Below are 25298 nucleotides of genomic sequence, written 5' to 3' on the forward strand. Positions count from 1 at the left end.
GGCGTGCTCGCGCAAGGCACGATGGGTATCGTAGTTCTCAATGCAGAGCCTCAGCCGTGCTGCGGGAGGAGGCCCCGGAGAGCTAAAAACTACCAAAATGGCGGCGGGGATGCTGAGGGGAGGGTGCTACGGGAGCCCCGGGAGGCCACACTGCGCTCGCGTCGGGGTGGTGGAGTACACGCGGAATCGCCGGAGCGAGTGCTGAGTCGGTGCCGCCGCCGGCTTCCCCCTCGCCCCGAACGCTGGGAGACGCTTCGGGGCCGCAGAGGCTTGTGGGGTAGCCACAAAATGGAGGCGAACGGGAGCGGCAGCGGGAGCAGCAGCGACTCGGCTCCCGACTGCTGGGATCAGGCGGACATCGAGCCGGGCAGCGGCGCTGGCCCGGGGTCCGCCCCGCCGGCTGTGGAGGCCGAGGCCCAGCAGGAGCTGCTCGGGGCGGCCTTCAGCCGGCAGCTGAACGTCAACGCCAAGCCTTTCGTGCCCAATGTCCATGCCGCCGAGTTCGTGCCGTCCTTCCTCAGGGGCGGCCCGGCCCCCGGCCTACCGCCACCCTCACCCCCGCCTGGCCTGCCGCCGCCGCCGCCCCACGGTAGCTGCCGCGCCGGGACGGGTGGGCGCTGAGGGCGGAGGGATGGGGGCCATGTTGGAAGGGCGAGGGGCCGTGCTGCGAAGGGGCCCGGGCGGAGGGCGGCTGCGCCTCACAGAGCAGGAGTTGAAAAACCACGCGGGGCTGGTGCAGGGCGCAGAGGGCCTCCGGCGGGCGGGCAGGGGAGCCGGGCCGGGCGGCGGCCCGGGCACCGGGTGGGTCAGGCTGGCGGGGTGCGGGCGGGGCGGCAGCGCTGGAGTGGGGCTTGAGGGGCCGAAGGGTGAACCGGCCCGGGGGTGGGAGAGAGGCCCGACCCAGCGGTTGGGTCCCCGGCTGCTAACGGCAGCAGGAGGGTCTCGCCAGTGAGGGGCGAGGGCAGGTGCGGATGGGGAGCCGCCGAGGAGAGCTTTTTGCAGGAGAGGGGTCTGGGGGAAGGGGCTTAAGGCAGCGAACTCCGGGCAGAGGAGCCTGTGGGGCATAAGTGAAGGGCTGGTTGCAGCGTCTGATGCAGCCCTGAGAGCTGGGGGGCCTTGGGAGGGGGTCTGCAGGCCGCTGTGGTACAGCTGGCCCGGGTGGGGGGGCTCTGCGGACTGTTCCCTGGGATGCCACCCCGTGGCACCGGGACTGTGCTCTAGGAGCAGCAGGAACTGGTGTGGTCTGGCTGTCCGCGGATCCTGCGTACGTTTCTGTGGTACCTTTGCTCGCAAAGGGTCGCCCATGACGAGGGGAAGCCATGTAGTTCTCTCCTTCGTAAAGCGCTAGAGAAGTTGTTGAAGATTTTGGCGGTGATAAATTTAGTGTTTCTGGGGAGAACAGCACTGCTTCAGCCACCAGTGGGTCAGATGTATCTTAGATGTCATTTGAAGATTACAGCAAGTAGTTTTGGGGCTGATTTTTTTCTAATACAGTGCTGATAAAGGATTAGTAGGTCAGGGAGGTTTGTCCAGCTGGCCCTTCAATTGAATAACTTGAAATTTAAATTAAAATAATTTCAAAGGATCTTTGTATACGAAGCCAGTGTTTATACTCGATTTGCTTTGCATAGGGGAAATTAAAGGAGAGCTACTTTTTAATTTCCAGCTCCAAACTGAAGGTCCTTCCAAACATCAGACATGCAAGTTAATTTTGGGGTAATATTTTAACGTCACGCCTGCAGCTAAGTGTTTGAGGCCTGGTTGAGTATGATAGTTTAACAGCTTTCTATTTGCCTCTATAGTGTTCTGTGTTCCTGTTGGTACAACAGAAAACAAACTAGTATTTTACGTATTGATTCTAGTAATTTAATTTCACTAAAGTAACTACTTGTTACATTATGTTTGTCATGGTTTCCTGTTGATTGTGGCTTATTATTTATTGCATTCTGATTTAATATATTCATTAGTCTCTCCCTAATACCTAAGTTATCAGGAGTTAACAGCTAAAATCTATAACTTTCCTATATGAAGCTTTAAAATTTTCATAGCAGAATATTAACCTTTTTTTTGTGTTAGAGTGAATGTTAGATTATGATTTTTATCAGAAATTATCACTCGTGTGTTATGCAGGCAGGACGTGTGTTAAAATATACTTTCAAGAAGCCATAGGCAGACTCCTGGCTTCCATTTAGAACAGATGTATATGTTAAGGTTCACGGGTGCAAAGGGAGAGAGCTTGAGGCTGGGCTGAACCTGCGATGAACCTTTAAATAATCTTAAAAATCCATTCTAATGTGTTTTTCGGCCATTGGAACCTGAATCCAAGGGAGATTTATAACTATGTAATCAATACTATGATTGAAAACTTTCTTGGGGTTTTGAATATTACTAGAATAACTTTATTTTTTTTCTCTCTGGCTACTTGTGTAAGATTTCTCTTCAGGCTTTACATATATATGTATATATTTAGGCTTTAAACTACATTTCCTCACCTGGTCATTATATTTATTTCTTCATGATATCCTTTTCTCCACTCTTTCTCTGCTTCTGAGGCCTATGATAAGCTTTGTCTTTCCAGAAACTAGACTTTACTGAAAGCTTCTTGATCATCTAGAATGATCAGGATAGCTTTTCTTTCTATCTTAGTTGCTGAGCACATTTTCTACATACTGGTATAATCTACCTGGTTTGAATTCACTTTGCTTCTGCTTCTTCTTCAAGGTTTAGAATTTTGAGGTTTTATAATTAGGTGGAAGTCCCTAAGATTAAGCAAACAAAAATGTGCAGATAAAAAAAAAAAAAGAATTATTTTTTTCTTGCCTGGAATACTGTACTTGTTATCTACCTTTCCAGGTCTGATGTACTTGGTTACAGTAAGTAATTGACAGCTTTGTCCTTGCAGATGTTCGTATAGCGTGACAACTCTTTTCTTGGCCAGAAGAACTCGGTGGAGCTTGCTCTGGAAATAAGTCAGAACAACATGTGATTAGACAGTAGTGCTGAATAGGTTACTTTTCAGCAACCCAGTTTGCTTTTGCTCCCACAAGGAATTAGGTGTTCTGTGACACTCATTCTTCATTACCTTGTGAGGAAAAAGTATTTCTGTTTTTTGTCTGTACAAATTCTGGTTTGTACTGAGAAGAATCTAAACTAAGCTTGATTCTTAGGAAGGACCTAAAAAGCTGGGTGTCAGTTTGAGGACTTAAGGTGCTTAAAGTTCTAGTAACACTTTTCTTCTTGGAACTTTCTCTAGGTGAGGTTTTGTTTGAATCCTAATTCCTTAGTATTTCAAAGGGTGTTGCAGGTTGAGATAAATGTGTAGTACCAGCATGGCATATAGAAAAATTGCACAGCAATGATTTCCAGTGTTTGGCTGTAGTGGGTAAGAGTGTTCCCTTTTATGCAAACTTCATGTTTTTAGTAATTGGTATAAAATTCCTGTCACTTGTGTTTAGACCACTGAAATAAAGCTCACAGAAGCCGGGTAGGGAACAAGAAGTCAACTTCCTAAAACTAGGGAAGTCCCAAGACCTTCATTCCAAGTAGTTTGAAACTTCTGTTTTATGTGTACTTTCTTATGATTGCAAATTGTTTATTAGGGAGAATACCTGACCAATGTTTACCACTAATATAATTCTTGCTTGCAGATAGCTTTGTGATAGAATTAGTTTGGAATTAAATTATCATTTGATTATATGTAAGAAGCATATGTTATTTAAATTCTTCAACTTAAGGAACAGATTAAAACCAATATGCTCTAAACGTTACAGCTGCAAGGACTTGCTTTTATCAGATCGTGTCCAAGTCAAACCCATTTATGTGAAACTTTCCTTGTTGGATTCTATTGGTCCTGTGAAATAGAGACATCTTGATTTTCTGTCTGCAGCAGACATTGCTGTAGCACAGCCCCTTCCAGTGAGCATGTGGAGTGTGTCATGAACAAGTTGTGCTTCTAGGAAAGCTTACTGTTGATAGTTGCTGGACTAGCAAATCCAACTCAATTAAGGTAAGATGGGGTAGTCAGAATGATAGCAGATTGTGTTAGGGCCTCTAAACATTCTTAGTCACAACTGCACCTTGTAGCTTCACTGTTCTGTAGCATCTATGACTTATTTTTGTTCTGTGGATTATTAATTTTGCAATTGCATATAAAATGTAATTACATTTGGGTGGCTTTTTGTGGTGGCTTTTGGATGGGTTTTTGTTTCTGTACCAAGGCATGGGTGAGAAGTGTAAGGGAATAGTTAAAACCTGCTCCCTCCTGCCCCTGCCTGATTAATAAGATTTCTACTGTGGAAGTTTTGGTTGGATCTCAGGGATGAGAGGAGTGAAGGATTTCTGAAAATGCAGTGTCAGCCTGCATTCTTGTGGTTCAATTTTTGTTATAGTTCTGGAATATTCACGGGATTCTTGGTAAAATTGATCACAGCTTCCTTGTATGGGCTTTACCATATTTTATTTTGGATTGTCTTCTTTTTAGAAGTAATTCACTGCTGACTTTGGAGCAGGAGACTGAACTAGATAACTTCTAGTCTGAATTGTTCAATGATTTGAAGTATGCAGTGGTGGTGGTAAGAACAAAGTGTTGTTAGCACAAAAAGAACAAAAAGTGTGTGACACAAGCAGTTAGTATAGAGACAGATAGTGTTTATCCTTTTGGTGGTACTAGTGCTACTGCTTCATTTACTAGCTCCCTGACCAAGTAAATTTCTGAACATATTAGTTAATGACTACAGTTTTGACAATTTGCACCTGCTGTCTTGAGCCAAGCGAATGTCTGGCTTAAGATTCGGTGCCCTTTAGGATTGCTTCACTCCCTAAATATTCTCACCTGCCTGCAGTAGTCACTTTTTAAAATAGTTACGTTAAAGCAGCTGCACATCCTCAGCCTTCAAATGCTGTAAGTGGATAAAGCATTTATCTTTCTGATTTTCCTTGCCCTCATTTTCTTGACTTTGTAGCTACCTGGGACATCCACATCATATCCCCCTTCTTTCCCTGGCATCAGAATCTAAAGGAGGAGTTTCAGTATCTTCTGCCTCAGTTCTGAAGCCTATAATTTGCAGAGTAGGATGATGAATTACCTGTATCATCACATTCCCCAAAACTGGTCACCATCCTTTGTAGACTGTATTTAAAGACTCTGCAACAGTTCAGGCCTCAAGAGACGTCATTTTGCATGTGAACTTGCTAAGAAAGGCTTGTTTGTTTAAAAGTAGTAGTCCACCATTCCAGAAGCTATCACGCCACATGGTTTACTCATATGAATGTTTGAATAGCCATATGCTGGTCATTACCTCACAAGTAGGGTGTTGGTAATGCTACTGTTAAAACTTCATAACTAAACATGAACTGCTTCTGTGACAGCAAATTGGTGTTGTGAATACCAGTATATGGTATAAATTATTCTTATAAAAAAAATCTCAAGTCATCACTTGACTGTCTAGAGCAGTGTTGTTCTGTGTCAGCTCCTCTAGGCAGGTGAGCTGCACACAGTCTCCTTTAAAAGTCAGTGCAGAGAAAGGCTGTAATTCTTGGCACTGACTTGTCGGATGATCAGATATAATATACGTGTGTGATGCAGTCGAGGTGCCAGTGTGTTACACAGATGTCCTTTGTCTACATCTGAACTGTCCCCAGGAAGGCAGCCAGGATTATGTTGCTCCTGTTAGAATAATTCATCACTCTTGTGGCCTTTGTATGACTCCAATAAAAGGTGGACCACAGGAGCCGGCTGTGGACTTGAACTGTCCTGGAGTCTGCATGCAGTCTGCTGACCGTGTGTTTGGACTACTGATTTAATATATTTGAAAGCACAATGTTACCTTAAAACTTGATTGCTGTATCAAAATTAACACAAAAAGGATTTGGGGTAATTCTTGGGTTCTGCTATCAATATGGTTTTACAATTCCACTTTAGGAATTTGGGGATTTCTCTCCTGTTTTGTGATGACAACAAGAGAAGCAGCTGATTGTTTGAAGCAAAGATAGAAAGATTGTTTTTTGGTTTTATTATGAACAAATAAAGCAGTCAAAACTTAATCAGTGAAATTTACGACTGTGTTTTGAAGAGGACTGTATGAAAATGATGGCTAAATTTCAGTACAAAAATTAGTTTAGGACGGGTGATGCAATACTGAAAACGCATTCTCTAGATTTGTTTGAGAATTTATGTGTAAATTTTACAATTACATGTAAATGTTAAGATCCTGAAATCTATGCTGGAAAATCTATGGGGTGGTTAGGTTTGTTGGGTTTTGTTTGTGTTAGTTGCTATTTCTCCTGGGTTATGAGAGATCTTTGAGAGTGGAATCCTTAACTGTTCTCATGCAGAGCTTCATGTCTTGACTGTCGATCTCAAAAATCAGTTTATTAACTGAACACAAATATTTGGCCTTAAGGAATAGGGGTATATTCCCTGAAAATCCCCATAAGCTTTCTTAGACTTAGTTGTGAAGAAGCATGTCTGGTTTAGATAAGACAAACTTAAGGTGTGTCCTCACTGGAGAAGGAAAAAGGTGGGTCTTTTACTAAACTAACATGTAGTAAAATCCAATGAGTACCAAGCAAGGGCTAATTTTTTTGTGAATTTTACAAAGCTATGTTGAAACTCTTAAAACTGCTCTTACATTGGTGCATTTCAGAAACGGCATCCACCTGTGTCCACTGGTGAAGCTGGGGCACAGGCTGCGAAACAGGGCAGAGACAAGAAGAAAATAATTTTGGGTTTAAGTTAACTTTGAAAACATCTGCCTTTATTATAGTGAACTTCTGAACACCCTTTCTTTCTGTATATTTTAAAATATTAAATATGAAATACTTCATTTAGCTTTAGGACCTGTGCTTAAAGTAATTTTTTGTGTTTTTTTTTTTTTTTTGTAAATGAAGAATCTCTTGGTGTTTTTTATTCTGATTCTCATGTTCCATGTGTTTGACCCAGGCCTTTATTTTTACTTTTGTATTTTTTATTTTTTAATTCAAGCTTTCATTTGAAAGGGTGGGGGTGGGAAACATCTGTCGTATAATTCATGAAAACTGTGGAGACTATGTGACTATTGTGCAAATATTACTGAACTCAGGTATTCAAATCTCACATACGTAAAGGTGATGGGGATCCTGAGGTGGGTGTCATGTATTTCTTCACTCTTCAGCCTTCCAAGAGTTCCTGTGAAGGAACTTGTTGCTCCTCCAATACAGGCATCAACAAATTCACTATACAGGTCATTTAAGTTTTATAGATAAGATGCTTCTTTCAAGCTGAATTTGCGTCTTCTCTTTTTTTGATTTAATCTCTCTCTCTGCCCTGTTGTGCAGAGAGTTTCATTAACCCCCGTAGTCCACCTCAGTTGTCAGGTTCCAGTACTGGTTCTTATCAGTGCAGCAGCAGAGGGGCTGGGAGCTGTGAGTGCTGCCATGCATAGCGGCAAATGACAGCCCCTCGTCAGTTCCATGAAGGCATTTGCATTGTGGCTCAGGTAACTGCTTCTGAGCGGTTACCAATGAACCCCTGAGCAGTCTCTGCTTGTGTGGAGACATCTCTTGGCTTATTCTGGGATCTAGTAAATACAGCGGTAAAGGTGGGAATTGTCATTACTGCTTAGCACTTGAGTTTGACTTTAATACTGTATTTTAACTGCCATTCTTTCAATATGGATTCCTAGTTCGCTGGCTCTGCCTGTTCTATGTATAAAAATCTTACTTTGTTCTAAGATACATGTAATTATATAGCAATATTCTACTTTGTCTGTGGAAGCATTCTGAATTGTTAACGCTGAGAAGTTCTTGACTTACACTGTTTTAACACAAAATTTTAAAGAGAGTAATTGCCCTGTTTTTAAAGTTGTCTAATTTTTGTACCAAAATAAAGGCAAAAATTATTTTTACCTTGTTCAGACAAGACTCAGAATTACATAATGCCCTTGTCTGATGGTGTGCCAGTAGATAGGTGCATGAGGTGTATCCATTTTTCCCTTTGGTGTTGACAACAAAGATATTCCAAAAAATCTCCTAGGGCTCTGATGTTCAAGAGGACTAAAGATAATCCACTCACCTTGTGTAATACAGCAAATAAGGTTGCAACAACAGTTCTTAACTTAGAGATTGAGGAGAGATGGAGTATGGAGGATGCAATGTAAAATGTAATTGCTGTTTATCGTGTGTAAATCCAAGAATTTGAAGTCTTATTTTGAGATATGGGATCATTAAAGATATGTTCTGACTTTTAAAACCTGATTTCATACAAACTACATTTTGAATCCCACTCATCTGACCAGATTCCTATTGGAACGATTTTCACAGATGAGGATCAAGCTGAGCTTGAAATGTGTTACAGATTGTCCTGGTTTCGTCTGTGATAGAGTCAGTTTTCTTTCTAATAGCTGATGCAGTGCTGTGTTTTAGCTGTAGTCTGAGAATAATGCTGATAACACGCAGATGTTTTAGTTGTTGCTCAGTAACGCTTGCCCTGGTGAAGGACTTTTAAGTCTCATGCTCTGCCAGAGAGAAGGGGCATGGGAAGTTGGGAGGGAGCAGAGACAGAACAGCTGACCCAAACTAGCCAAAGGGGTATTCCATACTCCAGCGTGTCATGCTCGGGATATAAACTGGGGCTGGGGAGGAAGTTAGCCAGAAGGAATGAATCACTGCTTAGGACAGGCTGGATATCTGTCAGTGGGTGGTGAGCAATTGTATTGTTCAGGTTTTATTTTTGTTATTCCCTGTTATTACTAGTATTGTTATTGTTGGTATTATTTCTATTATTTTTATTATATTTTCCTTAATGTTAATTATTAAACTGTTCTTATCTCAACCCACGGGTTTCCCATTCTTCTGATTCTCCTCCCCATCCCACTGGGGAGTGGAGAGCAAGCAGCTGCATGGTGCTGAGTTACCAGCTGGATTTAAACCATGACAGTCCTTTTTGGTGGCCAACATGGGACACGAAGGGCTGAGATAACAACAGACCTGACTGGAGCATGTTAAACCGAGTTTTTTGTTAGCATTCATTGTATTTGTTTAGTATCACAGGTCACAGTGTTGCCTCATTTGTTCTCAGAATGGTTCGCTAGGTGATGCTGTTCTTGTCATATGTGCTCCCTGTGGTGATGTTCATCCGTGGGGCTTGGGCTCAGGTTATAATGTTTTTGTACACTGTAGTGCTGTGTTATGATATGATGGAATCGCTGGTCATGAGACTAATCTGGTGTGTGCACTCAGTATTGTATTCCTATTTGTCCCGCGGGAGCCATCTGTTGGGAACCATTAACAATTACGCCTTTGGCTGGGAGAGCCAACCAGTAATAGAAATACCTTCCTATGGCTTCTGTCCTTGCTTTTTGCCTCTTTTCCATCCGAACCATTAACAATTACACCTTTGGCTGGGAGAGGCAACCAGTAATAGAAATACCTTCCTACTGCTTCTGTCCTTGCTTTTTGCCTCTTTTCCATCTGTCCTTTTCCACCTCCTTTCTTCCAGTATCTTCATTCTCCTCCAGGATATTTACAGTAGTATGTGAGAGTTTTAAAGATTTTGAATATTTTTTAGTTATCCTTGAAACCAGCCTGGTTCTTTACTAATAACCAGTGTGATTTTGAATGTTTCAAAACAGATCTTCCTTTGGGTTAAACAGCAATATTTGGCTACCCCAGCCCCTGTTGTTTGTTTTCTGCTCAATGCTGATGTGAGGTGGAGGTGTAGTAGCATTGTCCGTAAGGTGAAACTGGTAGAACCTTTCCATGCAGTCCTGATACCAAACGTGTATTGTTTCTTTGGATACAATGAAGCTGGTTTTTAAACACTAGCTGGATACTAACACTTAAAATAGCCAGCATGGCCAAAAAGGATGGGCAGGTAAAAGACTATGTATAAAAATACTACTTCCTTTAAAACTTGCTTTAAGTGTATCCTTCCCGGGGGGGGGGGGGGGAATAATAAACTGTTTTTAGAACTGGTATGTTATTTTCACAACTTTCAGGCAGTGTTCTTTAGAAGTATTTGTGCTTGGAGGCTATATTTAAGAACTGGTTTTGGGGAGAGTGGTGGTGTTCTTAAATACACTTCTTGCAATTAAGTTGGGAGATGGTCTTTTGTGCCAAAGTGTGGAAATTGGTTACATCAGGGTATTTTAAAAGTTAAACCTTTTTCTCCGTAGGTGCACCTGTAGAGACTTCTCCAGAGGAGCAGACAGCCTCTTGTGAAGGTAACTGGGTTTGTGTTCTGATGGTACCCAGCACAGCTCCATTACACATGACTTCAAAAAAATACTACAAAGAATATTATTTTTTCTTTCTTTCTTTTTCTTTTTTTTTTTTTTTTTAAATCTCTATGAATCATTTCCAGTCTTCGTTCTCTTCATCCTCACACTACTATTGTAATGCAGTGTGGTTATCTGTGGCTATTTACAGCTTGATAGCCAGTCAAGCAAGGCACATAAAGACCAAGTGGTTTATTGAAGGTCATAAAGCTGCATGAGCAGAATCTAAAAAATGGAATCTGTATATTAAATAACATTGGCATGTGCCCAAATACATGGTAAATATGTGTCCTTAATGATGCCTTTTATTCCCCCCTAGGTTCAAATGCTGCTGTTAACATGGAAATTTCAGAATCTGTTGGTAAGATGAGAATTGTTCCATTTTACTCTGATAGTACTCTAAAATACTACTAGAGTGCTTTTGCTGAGGCATTGCAAACACAATCGAAGAATACCTTATTGAGCCTTTGCATTTTTGGTACTTACTAATTTTCATCGTGCCTTTATCTTTAGATTAGAAAAGAGGTGACTGAATACTAGTGTGCATTTACAGGTGCAGTTGGATTACTTCACTGAAAAAGCATCAGTGCTTTACTTGAAATTAATTTTATATTACAAGTAGTCCCATTGCTATATACGAAACAACGATTTTAAAAATGTTATAGTGATAATTAACAGCAATCAGGACATGGAAATTGTACCTTCCTCCTTGTATTTATATGGCTTTTGAGGGAACTTAAACCATTATTCCTCTTCTTTTCTTTCTAACCATGCAGTTGCATGTGTCTGTGGATTCAGACCAGTTGTGGTAGTATGAGGGGATCTTCAGATTTCTTTTTTTTCTCTTGTAAAATTGTTGCCTTTTTAAAAGAGAAGTGTCTTAATCCCTATGAATCATAGTTTGCTGATGTCAGCACACATGCTAGTTTGAAAGCTTCCAGTAATATTATTTTCAGAAATGAGCAGCAGTTGCCCATTGTTGTATAGAAAGACATTAACAGACCAGATCATTGAAATCTTTTGATTGCATCTTTGGGACAGGGGTTTTTCTGTATAGTCAGTGCTTTTAATTTCATTATTTATTCCAGTAAATCTAACTGGTTAATTTTTAGTGGAAAATGGGGAGACGGAAATGTCCCCAGAAGAGTCATGGGACCACAAAGAAGAAACAAGTGAAGCAGAGCTAGGAAGTGGTCCCGCAGGGGATGCAGGACCTTCTGAAGAAAGTGCTCAGGAAATGATGGAAGAGGAGGAGGAAATACCAAAACCGAAATCTGTTGTAGCACCGCCAGGTGCTCCTAAAAAGGAGCACGTAAATGTAGTATTCATTGGGCACGTAGGTAAGTTTTAAGTGAATGTGAAGTAATTGGATCTTTGTATTGTGTATTACCTGGAACTCTGAGGATTAGAAATTAATCTTGCTCTTTGTAGGAATGTACATTTTCACCATGTCTTGAGGTTAATAGGAACATTCATTCTAATGAAGCTGTTCTGGAAAAACGAAAAATCTTAAAGGAGCTCTTTCAGGGATAGAGTGCCTGTGTTCTCTGGGTCACAGCAGTGTCTTTGTTCGTCATTTCTCAAATACATGCTCTCTTGAGTGCTTAAGTGACATATCTGTGATTATGATCCAAAGAATAAAATCAGAAAGCAGTGCTCCTTTTCTCCTTGTTTTAAATATTTTCAGAGGGTTCTTGTTAATGATTAAATTCCAAAATTATTATTTAAAATATTAAATACTGTACAGATATAAAATAGTTGAACATAGTAGATGAACATAGTTCAGAGTTAAAATAAGCATTTATAGCAAAATGTCCCAATTCAATAGTTCCAACAGACTTCAGAAAAATCTGAAGTGGTGTCAAAAATACAGAAAAATTATTGAATCATGACTTTTACATTGAATTCTGTATCTTTGTGTAGTCTCTTATCACCTTAAAAGTACTGTAACTTAGTCCTCAGGTAGTTCAGAACGGAGTCAGAGAGAGTACAGAGGCAGTGGGAAGAGGTAATGTCCCAGTATTGATGCACTACAGAAGTTAGGGACAAGGGAGAAAGGAAGCAAAGAGAGGGATTTTGCAAGAGCTTCCCACACTCTTCACTCACACTTTTGCTGGATCACTGCTTGTTGGGTTTCTTTCCTTTTTTTTTTTTTTTTTTTTGCTTTTGTTATGGATAATTCCAAGTTTGTGTGTATGAAATTGGACTTTTCAAAATTCAGTGTAATTGAATGAACAGTGAATAACTATGAAAACAATGGAAGCTGAGAGATGACTCAAAAAACTTAGGTTGCAATTAAAAAATATACCTTTAAATAAATTAGATTACCTTGTTCATAATTTGGGTTTTTTTTCCCCCTAGGATTTTCTTTTAAATTACGAATGACTTAATTTTGTTTAAATGTTTTTTTGTTTTAGATGCTGGCAAGTCAACTATTGGAGGACAAATAATGTAAGGGAACTTAAAGTTTTTAGGATTTGCTGTTCTTTCGTGTGAATTAAAAATACATTAAGTAAAATGAGTAATATTTTCTTTATGGCTTTAATCAGCATGGATTATTTTTTTTTAATGATAAAATGTTACTCTTCTTGTCAACTTAGTTATTGTCCTTGGAATTTCTTAATTCCAGCAGATCTAATCTAACAACTATAGGAGTTGCACTTATTTAATGAAAACAACTGTGCAAAGGCATACATTATTAAATTAAAAAAACCTTGAATCCCTTTCTTAGAACATGACTCTGTTTTAGTTCATTATTTTAAAATGCTCTGTGAAACTGCTTTATACCCTTTGTTAAACTTTGCCTTTTTTGTGAAGATTTAAAAAAAAAACCCTGAATATCCTTATTCCCTGCTGCTAATGCTGTCAGGCATAATTTGATTTCAAAATATGAAATTATAATAGTTAATCTTTATTTTAGAAACAGTATCCAGAGTCTGTAATATTGTTGAGACAAAAGTAAATAAATGCACTTAGATCTAACAGTTTATAAAAAGCCAAGAAATGGAAAGCTGTACACTAAGAATATATGCTCTCCTGCTGATGCAAAGTATTGCTATGTTTTTAAAATAATGTTCTCAGCAAAACTGGGAGGTTTTTGTCTTGGTATTTTCATCTTGTTTTGTTTTGACCAAACTGGAATTTTGGAATTGTCATACTACATTTGACCTTGCAGTTCATACTACAGCAAATTAGCATTTAGTATCTGATGGGTCTGAGTATTATCCTTGTACAAGCAGATGCTTATTCTTAACATTCCTACCAATGTGTCATGCTCCTAAAGCTTTATGTGGCCTTTCATTTTTGCGGAATATGCCTTTGTTGTAAGGGTGGGAGGAAATTAGGAGCATCTACCAACTTTGTTATTGATTATTTACTCTTACCATACTTAAACTAAGTAGATTACTGTAATTAGAAGATCAAGTAGAAATAACTGAGGGAAAAATATAAAAGTTTTAATATAATAAAACTGTACAGTACTGAACTGCTTTTCATAACTGAAAGATCTCTCTTAAAATATCAGTTTCATTGTTTTATCTAAAGCGAATGAAAACAAAAATATTTGTGCAAAATTCTCCTGTCACAATTTTTACTTAATTTTTACATACTGGATTAGTCTCAGAAGTGAACTTAACAGATATAGTTCCTTTTAAAAACTTGTCTCTGTAGAACATTTTACAATTGGGCGTAAAAAAAAAAAACTTTCCTCATACTTTTGCTGAAGTGGTACTGGTGTCATTTTTACATACCAGATAATGATGTGGTTTTTGTGGAGAGAAAATTCCACTGCTGCTTGCATCATATTTCAAAATAATCTGTAGGTATTGTACAAGTATTTAACTATTTGGAACCGTGATTCTACTTTATATAAAATTGCACCTTCCTCCCTTCCCCTTCGTAGGTATTTGACAGGAATGGTTGACAAAAGAACACTTGAAAAATATGAAAGAGAAGCTAAAGAAAAAAACAGAGAAACATGGTAAGAACTTTCTAAAGGTAAATAGTGCACTTTCCTCTTCACACTGGGATGAAAATGGGAAACCATTTTTTTTTTTTAGTCTCTGTTCCTGCAGCACTGTCTTCTTGCTGGAATGAGTTTTGAGTGTGTATGTGGGGAATCTCTTGTTTTCCTCCAGTACTACTTTAACTAAAACTGTATGAAATAGTGTAATTCACATTGGAACAGGTTTTGCTGCTCCATTGCTTTGGAAAACTTAGTTGGTAAAAATGGATACAAGCAGACACTTTCCTTGGAAAGTCCTGGGGTTATTCTATCTGTATGTCTTTAACCTGTAAAAAGCACAGAGATACCTAAGGGACAAGGATTAAAGCTGTCAGTTTGGCAGACATGAGGAGAGAGCGAGTGAATAGTTTTGGCTGTCACCTTATTTTTCTATGAATAAAGATAGGGTCTGCAGTTCTTACGGTTCCTCCAGGCAAGATGATGCTGCTGTCATGTTTGGATTTTTTGTGGGCCTCTTGTTTGGTTTGGATTTTGTTACTGTCTTTTGGGTTTTGGTTTTGTGTGTGTGTATACAGCACATACAGCAGCCTTTTTTTCTCTTTCAAACAACTCCTGGAAAATTGATCTTCCTTTCAAAAGCTTTCCATTTTTGGCTGTGGTGGAAGAAAGCAGGTTCATAGGGCTCTGGAAAAGAAGCAGCTAAAGACCTTTGTAGGGGGGTAGAGCAGCAATTGAGCATTCAGTTCAGGGCAATGCTCACCCATTAATTGTATTATGTGTGGTGGGGGATAGGAAGGATGACAAACATCATCCCCCTGTTGGGAGATGACAATGGTAATAAATATTTCAGGTCCTTCCATCAAAAACCTGGACAGCTGGAAAAGCAGATTTCCTCTCCCCCTCCTCATTTAGAGGATGAGTTGCAAGAAGTGCCTCCTTGAATGCTATTTTTAGTCTTTAACTATGTCTTGATATACAACAGAAAGTATGACATGCCTCTGTGTCTTTATTAAAGGTCTTGCATGTGAAGGGAGTTGGCACTGGGCACTACAGCTCACTATATATACACAAAACACTGAATAAAAAGTCACTGTTGGTCTTGGAAGTGCTTAAGTTTAGTAATGATGAGGTGGTTAAAACAGTTGAGCGGAAAAAAAAAAGACATTTTACGATGAACAAATAGTCATACATAAATTTAATAAAAAATAGTACAAAAATGCAATGTTTGTGGGGATTTTTGTCTTTTTTAGGTACCTCTCATGGGCCTTAGACACAAACCAAGAAGAACGAGACAAAGGTAAAACAGTAGAAGTGGGTCGTGCCTATTTTGAAACTGAGAAGAAACACTTCACTATTCTAGATGCTCCTGGACATAAGAGCTTTGTTCCAAATATGATTGGTGGGGCTTCGCAAGCTGATCTTGCTGTGTTGGTAAGGCTAAACCAGATTCTTTTCTGTTAGATATACTGTGGAATTAAGCTTTTGATTATTATTTTTTTTAAGTTTACTGTTATGGTTGGTTACAGTAGGCAGAATTTTCAACTCTGAAGTCTACCAGGTTGAGTGGATTTTGGAGTAACTTCACAGCTTCATAGAACTGTCCACAGGTGTCATGTGGCTTTATATATATATATCAATGCAGAAACTAATGGGTAATATTGAGGATATACCAGTCAATGCATTTGGAAAACTTTTACTAGTGTTAACTACCCAAAGTAATGCTTAAATAAGGCAGGATTATCCATTGCTGATCATTTCATTGAGACAATTGTAGAACTCTTATTAAAAAGTGTGTTTTTAATAGGTTATTTCTGCAAGAAAAGGAGAGTTTGAAACTGGATTTGAGAAAGGTGGACAAACAAGAGAACATGCCATGTTAGCAAAAACAGCAGGTGTAAAGCATTTAATAGTTCTTATTAATAAAATGGATGATCCAACTGTAAACTGGAGTAATGAAAGGTGAGTTTAATATAAAAAAAACAAATCTTTACCAAAAGATACAGAAGTAAGTCCTAAGTAATTTTTTGCATCTTATTTTTGCCGGAAGAATGGTAGACTGGTGGACTAAGGACAGAGGTTATCAAAATTGCAGGAAAACCAGAAGCACAGTGCCTCTTAAATCAGCTTGAAGTTCTACACTACTTACTTTAAAACGTTCACTTTCACCTGTTTGGCTTCATGCAGCCGTGTCTTAACAAATCCAAGCATTCTAAGAGTTCAATAGTTGACTTGGAAACTATAACTGAGCCAAAAAGGAAGTGACTATTTTCAGTAGTTTAGTTTGCCAGATTCTTGGTTGCTTGGCCACATTTCTGCTAAACTCCTAGCTTAGATTTGGTGAGAACAGCAGTATCCTGTTCACCTGATATATCCACCCTGAATTATTTGGCCTTGTTCTTTTATGATAAGCTGAATTAAGTAAGCAAGTCATATATTTAAAGTGGTTTGTGGTTACAGTCTGAGAAGGGGGGAGGGAGAGAATTTTGTGATGATACAGGACAGGTAAAAATAACTAGAAGTAATATATAATATTTAAATAACTAATAAAAAGGATTAAGTTACTCTTTTCTGCCTTAATGCTCAAACATTATTAAAGGGTATGAGGCATGCCCACTTGCGCTGTCTTGTTCCTGCCCCAGCCTTCTGGCATCAGTGAATTCAGCCAAAACTGACTGAGGGGAAGCAGAAGTAACTATTATTAAATCATATGAAACTATATAGAAGATTGGAGGAAATTAAGCTACCACTAAAGTGAAAGCCTGCAGCATGACCTCACTAGTTGTCTGCTTGGTCTGTCTTGCTAGCTGGGCCTGGATCTCAGCATATGCTGCTGCTTACCTAGCCCTGTAATTGAGGTATATGGAAAAAACTGATGATGCATTGTGGAGCAGACGAGTGAGGGAGAACAGACAATACCAAGTGGTGCTGCAAAACCGGGGAGAAGATGCCAATAGGCCACTAAGGTTATTAGGTTTGCTTGCTGCTCACATAATAATTGATGAAATTACTGTGGGGTTTGTTTTTTCTTTAAAGCATAGTATTATGTCATGCTGAAATAATTGAAACTTATCTAGATCTGCTTGTCATTTTTAATAGATATGAGGAATGTAAAGAGAAACTGGTGCCATTTTTGAAGAAAGTTGGCTTCAATCCCAAAAAGGATATTCATTTCATGCCCTGCTCAGGACTGACTGGAGCGAACCTTAAAGAACAGTCAGAATTCTGTCCTTGGTACATGTATGTATCTTAAATTGAACAACTTGGATATTTGCTGTATTTCAATAAAAGTAAATGCTACCTTGCAGCTAGGAAGGAGTATAGCATGATATATTGTAGCTGTGTTCTAAAGTGCTTGAGGAAGTACAGTTGGAGCAACAAGAACACAGCTGTGCAATGAGCCAGATAAAAGCAGTTTCTAACTGCAAAGGTTTAAAGTTAGCAGAGTCTGTGATAGTATAAACAGTATTATTTGGCTTTGTGCATTTGAGTGCCATACTAGCCTTTGAATTTTGCAGTGATGCTGCAGTTGACATGTTGCTAAAATGAGTAATTGTTTCATGTGAAGTTTGCTTGAAGCTGTATTATAACTAGTGACAAGCTGTGTCCTTCCCTAGGTGTCATGTTTTCCAATATTGTTCATGGCAGATATTAATGAAAATCATGTCTGGACCTAGCTTATGGTTTTGTATTTCTAAACCATATTGCATATCTAGCAAGATTCTTAAAGGAATAATAAATTTGTGTAAAATATGCCTGTAATGTAACTTAAAAACTACATGTATTACCCGAGTACTAACCTGTCAGCCAGTGTAAAGCGGACACTAATGATGGCATGTTAGGATAGATTTAAGTGTCTCTTAGATGGCGCCGTTCTTATTAATGAGAAGAAAAATTATTCCCTTTTTTGGACTGCATTTATCCATTCTGTGTAACTTTGCAATAGAAGGGTGCTGACGAAATTGAAACAAATGCCTTCTGCTCTTTTAGTGGACTACCATTTATTCCATACCTGGATAACTTGCCAAACTTCAACCGTTCAGTTGATGGACCAATAAGGCTGCCAATTGTGGATAAATATAAGGTATAAATTAATGGGATTGCAAGTATAAATGGGCTGTTTTCAGAAGGGAGTATATGTAATATTTAGTGTATTTTTAGAGGGTATCTTTTTTTTCTTGGTATATCTACATTTCCAGCTATAGCATAGAGGCAGGATGGGGAAGTAAGTTTTTGGCATTATATGAGACTTCTCAAATCTGTAATCTTTCATGAGAACAGTTACCAAACCATTAAGTATAGCAGTGCTAAATAATTTCATAGGGTTAAGTAATCATACATAAAGTTACATCATAAATAGAGCATACTCTTTAGGAAAAGGTTTTCAATTTTTATGTAACTTTTTTTTTAAGGATATGGGTACTGTGGTCCTCGGGAAGCTGGAGTCGGGCTCTATTTGCAAAGGGCAACAGCTTGTGATGATGCCAAACAAGGTATGGTTAGATTTAGATATTAAAAAATGTTACTATCCTAAAAAAAAAAAAAGAGCTTTACTCTTAAATATATTTATTACTTGAAATCAGAACACTTTCTGTTGCTCAGTTTAACACAACTAAGCTTTTGTGTTTTACATGGGTGATGTTTCCAGGGCAGAGTGTGTGTAGTTCCTTAGCATTCAGAATGCAGCTTGTCTCTCCTTAGTAGACTCAACTTCTGGGCTACAAATCATTGTATTTTATTTGAACTGTGGTTTACTTTGCATTTGTGCTTTGCATTTTTGGCCACAAAACCTTTTCCTTCTGGGGTTATTTTCCAAAGGAAAATAGGAAAAAAATTTATGCATCAGGTACACAGTGTTCCAATGAAAGACCTAAAGTTTGCTTTAGTCAAGTATAGGTTGGTTGTGCAGGTAGGTGGCTGTTCTATAATACAAGATCACTGTTTGGAATCATTGTGCTGCCCTGAAGAATGTGAAAATGTAAAAATAAAGGATGTGAAACCATAGTTGTGAAAACCCAGGGGAAAGGCAGTGGATAAGAGTAGTGTGCTCAGCTAATGGTGGCATTTGCTTCCATTGGTTTCTTATAAAAAGGGTTTAGGAATGTTGTTCTTCCCTATCCATGTCATCTCAATTTAAGCTGAAACACTTTTCTAGTTCTGTAGGCTGGGGCAGTTTGCTAGAAAATATCTCAATGCTCAAATGTATGATAAAGCTACAGCTTGTTGAAAGTTGGTATTTCCTAATCCAAATACGCTGATCAGACTGACTTCCATGTTACTCAAGAGCTGCTGACAGTTGAAACTAAGCTTAGTTTGAGATTCTGTTTTTTCAGTTTTTAAGGTAATTTTACAGACAATGGCATTTTAAAAAACTTCTTGACAATATCTGACATCCATGTGATTTTGGGTTGATTAGGAGAAATGTACAAACTGTAAATGGCTGTAACTGAACAGTTACAAAATTCTCAGTAAATAGCTAGTGCTTTTGATGACGCACTTCTTTCTCATTACTTTGGCAGCTAGTGAGAATTAAACTAAAACTTCAGGTAGTCAGAACAATAGACCTCCTCTTTAGCTTATCTGCCGTTCCAATATTTAATTTCCATTGATAACTAGAACTATCAGAAGAAAGGTTACAACTGAGAGGAATGTGAGGAAATACATTTTGGTATTTGCTTGGAGAGCAGTCATTAATATACATCTGGTGTTTTTATCTTCTCCGGGAAACTTTATAGAATTTTGGTATTCAGGGATTTCCTGGATTATGTTAATATTCAGACTGTTACATTTTGCTTGTAATAAGTCTACCCAACAACGTGGCTCTTCTGTTCTTCTTGGATAATATGTATCGTTGTATCTCCCATCTCTTTACAAGTTTTAAACTCATTTCACTTTGAGAAATAGTGGATGTTTTTGAAATTTGCTTTCCATTGAATATATACCATAGAATTATATTATTTTATTAAATATACTATTTTAAATATTTGTAACTCTTAATTCACATATTTTAAGCGTTCTGATGCTCACATATCCAAATATAATGAATTTAAACAGTAATGTCATTGAAATCCTCTTGTGATTAAATGATTTTGTACCAGACTAAAAATATTCACAATAGAAAAATATTCTTTTGCTTTGTTTAAGCACAACGTGGAAGTTCTTGGAATCCTTTCTGATGATGTAGAAACTGATTCAGTAGCCCCAGGTGAAAATCTAAAGATCAGACTGAAAGGAATTGAAGAGGAAGAGATCCTTCCAGGATTTATTCTCTGTGATCTCAACAATCTGTGTCATTCTGGACGCACGTTTGATGCCCAGGTAGAATAACTAACGTTCAGTTGTGGTATAGATGGGTAAAATGCATTAAAATGTTTAGATTTGGTGAAACACAAAACAAAACTTCAATAGTTTGAAGTTTCAGTACAGACTTCTTATTCACTATCATACCTCTAAATTGCCAGTAACATATACCTGACAGTCTGACATCTTGAATTTGAGGTTCTGAAGTATCATTTGTTTTGAATGGAACTTGTCAATGAAGTTTTAGATACCTGTAACTGTGAAAGCAAGATCTTGTCATGCTAACTCTTCAGTTTTATGCTTTCATATTGTAAACAACTTACTCATAAATTCAGTTTCTTTAAAAAAAAATTGTGTGTGTGTTCAGCTGTGCATTTTAATATAGTTCTGTGTTTGGTTATTCTCTTCTATAATTGAGGAAAAATGCACTTTTAATTGTTTTACAGATAGTGATAATTGAGCACAAATCCATTATCTGCCCAGGTTACAATGCTGTGCTGCACATCCACACCTGTATTGAAGAAGTTGAGATAACAGTAAGTGTCCTTTCAAGTTGTGATGTTAATATAGACAATCCCCTTGCTGGGGTGAGGAGTTATGTTATGTTATACAGCTGTAGAGCAACTAATGCAACAAAACCTGAGCCTTGAATAGAATCTTTGCTCAGTACTGTAACACAACCAGAAATGGCTGCAACTGTTAGCATAAGCCTTCTGAAGAGTGCAAAAGGTCATGACTGACTCCCTTATGCAGTAAATGTTAGAAGTGGTATTTTTATCTTCTCCAGAAAACCTTGTAGAATTTTAGGATTCAGGATTAAGATTCAATAAATACTTATTTATAAGTATTTTCTTCCTTAAACCACTTCAGTTTTGTTCACAAATGAAAAAATAACCCTCATTTTAGTTCTGGGGGTTTTATTTGTTTTTCTCTTATACAGGCCTTAATCTGCTTGGTAGACAAAAAAACAGGAGAAAAAAGTAAGACACGGCCCCGTTTTGTGAAACAAGATCAAGTATGTATTGCCCGTTTAAGGACAGCAGGAACTATCTGCCTTGAGACATTCAAAGATTTCCCTCAGATGGGTCGCTTTACCTTAAGGGATGAGGGTAAGACTGATTGACAGCTACTAGCTGCTGCAGAAATCATTATGTGAAATAGGAAATCATGCAAGGCAATGAAGTATTAAAATGCTGGTATGCAGTGGAAAAGTAAATCTAAGCAAATAGTTGTCACTGTGCAGAGTTCTTGCTAGTAACAAAGGGTGGTTTATTGTAGAGGAATAATGTACAGAAATGTGCATTGTGAAACAAAAAAAAAAATTGCCAGTATTGCTAGTGCATCCTGGAATGTCCACCTGCAATATGAATATCATAATTTCTCTATTTAAAGTTAGGAAAGATAAGGGGGGTTATATGTTGGGCTTTAACCTGGCAAACCTTGTACACTTGTGGGGCACATTTAAAATAAATCCTTTAAAAGCAGTACACAGATCTGCTAGAATGATTGTGCCTTGCCTTCCCCTTGGATGAATACAGAGCAGGCTTTCCACAATCCACATTTTATTCTTTGCTGTGAGAGTAGCAGGTTTACTATTTTGAAGATTTTATTTCCCTTATAAAATACACTGGTGCTTTCAGTCTACAGTACAACAATCTATTCTCTGTATTATTTCTAATACACTCAAGAGCCTGTATGTTTGAGGAAAGTTTTCATGTTCTTAGAGACTTTTACATTCTTTTCACAATATATGTAACTCTAGTGTTTGTCTCCTTGGTTTAGGTAAGACCATTGCAATTGGAAAAGTTCTGAAACTGGTTCCAGAGAAGGACTAAGCATTTTTCTCAATGACCCCGCACAATACTGTGAGGAAAATCGACTCTGCAAAAGCCTACTTCACACCGCCTTCTTATTTTCTGCCCATTGATAAACTTCCCCCCATATTTTGCAAAGACAAATTTCACAGCAAAGGTCCACATTATGTCAGCTTTCTCATATTGAGAGCTCTGCTATGCCACTGTTGAATTTTCCCAAAAAAGAATTTTTTTTTTCTCCCAAATTCTGCTTCCTTGGAAAGATTCGGCAATAGCTTTGTAAGTGATGTGGACATAATTGCCTATAATTACAAAAATCTAAAGGATTTTTAATGTTTAATTTCCCCCAGCATATATATTAAAACCTCTTTTTCCAGGCAGATCATTCAGAGTGTGCGAGTGTGTGTGCACATGTTACAAAGATGACTACCATGTTAATAAACTGTTCAATTTGAAATCTTTTTCGGTATTTGAATTGCTTTTGAATAGTGTTTTTTATCTGGATGTAACACAGTTGCATTAGCTTTTTAACCTCCCAGTAACCTAGATCTTTGGTTACTTGGACTTTTCTAAACTCCTGAGCCTCCCCACACACACAGTTTTAAATGAGGCAATTGGGCACTCAGCCAAGTTTGTATTAAAAGAATTAGGTTTGCCCCATCCCTTTGTTGAACGCATTCTTAAACTTGAAACTATTCATGCAAATGTGGCACCTTCATCAGCTTTACGTTTGTTAATATCTTCAGTAAATTTAGGTTGACTTAACATCATTACTAGACAGTTAAGTCAATTTTGAAGGTTAGAACTATGTACTGTCTTTACAAAAAGTCAGCATTATTAGATTCCTAACTGCAGAAATGCTAACAACCGGTAAATCAGTGAAACTTGCAAAAATAAAAGAATCTGTGGCAATAGTGCCTATTAGTATTTATAAGAGCTTCATTTTGTGGGAGAACTGGGCCAATTAAAAAGTGCCAGTTATAAATTACTCAGTTCACCCTGGCTTTAATTTAGAGGGCTGGATAATCCTTTCTGTTTTAAAGATCAGTCTGAACTGAGAGGGAGAAAGACTATTTAAATCCCTAAGAGTTTGCACATACTGAAATATGGGAGGGTCAGAATCAAGCACAGTCTGTAAATTTTTGCATATCAAAAAGCAATGTAAGCTTCTGAGGACCAGTGAAGTTTTTCTTGAGAAATTAAAACAAAACTGGTTCAAAATAAAGCTTACTCAGTGCAACTTGAAGGAGCTGCATAATAAAATCCTATTTAGCTGCACTTTGAATGTGGACTGTCTACAGTTGCTGATTCTAACAATTAGAATGAAGGCTAATGGATCTTTTGGGGTTTGGGTGTTTGTTGGTTTGTTGTTTTTTTTTTTTCATTTCCCAGAGTATTAGTAGTACGTATTTAAAGGTATCTTCAGAGATTCTTCAGGATGTCTCAAACTAAACACTTTCAGTTGTACAATTGTGGCAAGCCCATCTCCTCCTGCAAAAGTTTACAGTCTAGTGACTGTCTCTGAATTCACAGATAAAACTGAACCCAATTTACCTTTTGGGGTTTTTTTTTGTTTTGTTTTGTTTGTTTCTTTGTAACTGTGGAACTCCCATTCATTTCACTTACAGCTACATTGTATGGACAGAAGAAGTTATTGTCCTTCAGTTTCATATGACTACACTTGTAGCTACCGTAATGCATGGAATTTAAATAAATTTTATTATGTCTGCAAATCTCTGGGCTTTTATTTTTTTTGATAAATCAGAGTTTAAAAGTAATTTTATTTTTTTTTTTTCCTACCAAGTGAACAAACCCCACAGTTCCTTGGATCTTAAACTAGTGAAGAAATTAAATGCCAAGGAAACTCACTGTCTTGTTCATATTCTGGATTGATTTAAGATTTCCACATACCTGCTTCCTTGGAGTAAGCTCATGGATTTGAAAGTTGCAAAGACCATTTCTGGAGAATATTTAGTGTTAGATTCCTAAATTGTTACACCTTTTAAATTTTTATTTTATTTTTTTTTTAAGCATTGAAATGCATCTTAAGACTACCTGATGCTCTAGTAGAATTTTTTCCACTTTTGGGCAAACTTAATGAGGGATTCTAAAGGTTCATTATTGTGAGGCTGGACTGAGTATTTATTATTAAACTGAAAAATTACGTGGTGGATTGAAATACCAGTTAGATAGAAAGTCTGAGCATTTCCATTACTCATCCCATCTAGTACATTTAATTACCATTTCCATAAATCCAGTTAGTGCCACCGTGTCTGTAAAGGGAGGCTACGTTATTTTGAGTTCATTAACAGAATCTGCAGTATACAATTGAAGATATTGCTAACCTGTAGGAGGTTCTTACTTGGGTATAAAATATTTGCATTCTATGACAAATGAAAATGTAAGGCATAAATTACACAAATTGGCTGCAGTTTGAGTAGAAGAGCTGAAAGTACATGATATTTGAATAGTCCTCAGTTTACATCTCAACTTTTTCATTTCATCTTCATTCTACATTTTATAGTCCCATTTGTACTACTGTTGAGTACAGCTAAATCTAGATGAAAGGAAAAAAAAGATAATGTGGCTTTGTTTGAAATAAATACTATTTGCTGATTCACTGATGTAATAAACTTTTTTTTTTAAATTACCATTTTTGAATACTTCCTTTTGTGAAAATGTGTGGTGTACCGCTTTGAAGATGAAAAAATAAATAAATAAAGGAGCTGTGTGACCACTACAGCTGAAAGGAAGGAGAGGGGAAAAATGGAAATCGCTGTTGGATTGAAGCTGCAGGAACCCTAAAAGCCTATGTAACTGTGCTGCCCTGTGATACTGGCAGAGTATTCCTAGGTCCTAGTGTGGATGTAACTCAAACCAGCAAAACTGTGTGTGTGTTTCTGCAGGAAGGATGGATTTGGGTTTTTTGTTCCCCCCAGTATAATGGCATTTCTGGCAGTCTGTGTGCAG

General features: G+C 38.1%; 1 protein-coding gene across 2 annotated transcripts; it reads left to right on the top strand.

Moving 5' to 3' along the window:
• The first annotated feature begins 137 nt into the window (after window positions 1-137).
• On the top strand, window positions 138-24061 carry LOC136016626 (eukaryotic peptide chain release factor GTP-binding subunit ERF3A). Of its 2 annotated transcripts, none has more exons than XM_065684146.1 (15): window positions 138-589; window positions 10152-10199; window positions 10573-10614; window positions 11366-11593; window positions 12671-12704; window positions 14155-14232; window positions 15468-15648; window positions 16022-16176; window positions 17314-17454; window positions 18205-18298; window positions 18627-18707; window positions 20359-20532; window positions 20961-21050; window positions 21455-21623; window positions 22297-24061. In XM_065684146.1, exons 1-15 carry the CDS (start codon window positions 289-291, stop codon window positions 22347-22349), a joined length of 1869 nt encoding a protein of 622 aa, XP_065540218.1. In that variant the 5' UTR covers window positions 138-288; the 3' UTR covers window positions 22350-24061. The 2 variants fall into 2 exon arrangements, with proteins under 2 accessions (XP_065540218.1, XP_065540219.1); XM_065684147.1 differs by lacking the exon at window positions 138-589 and adding an exon at window positions 780-801.
• Window positions 24062-25298: the final 1237 nt, after the last annotated feature.

The sequence above is a fragment of the Lathamus discolor genome, chromosome 6, assembly GCF_037157495.1.
Source record: "Lathamus discolor isolate bLatDis1 chromosome 6, bLatDis1.hap1, whole genome shotgun sequence".
Classification (NCBI taxonomy): domain Eukaryota; kingdom Metazoa; phylum Chordata; class Aves; order Psittaciformes; family Psittacidae; genus Lathamus; species Lathamus discolor.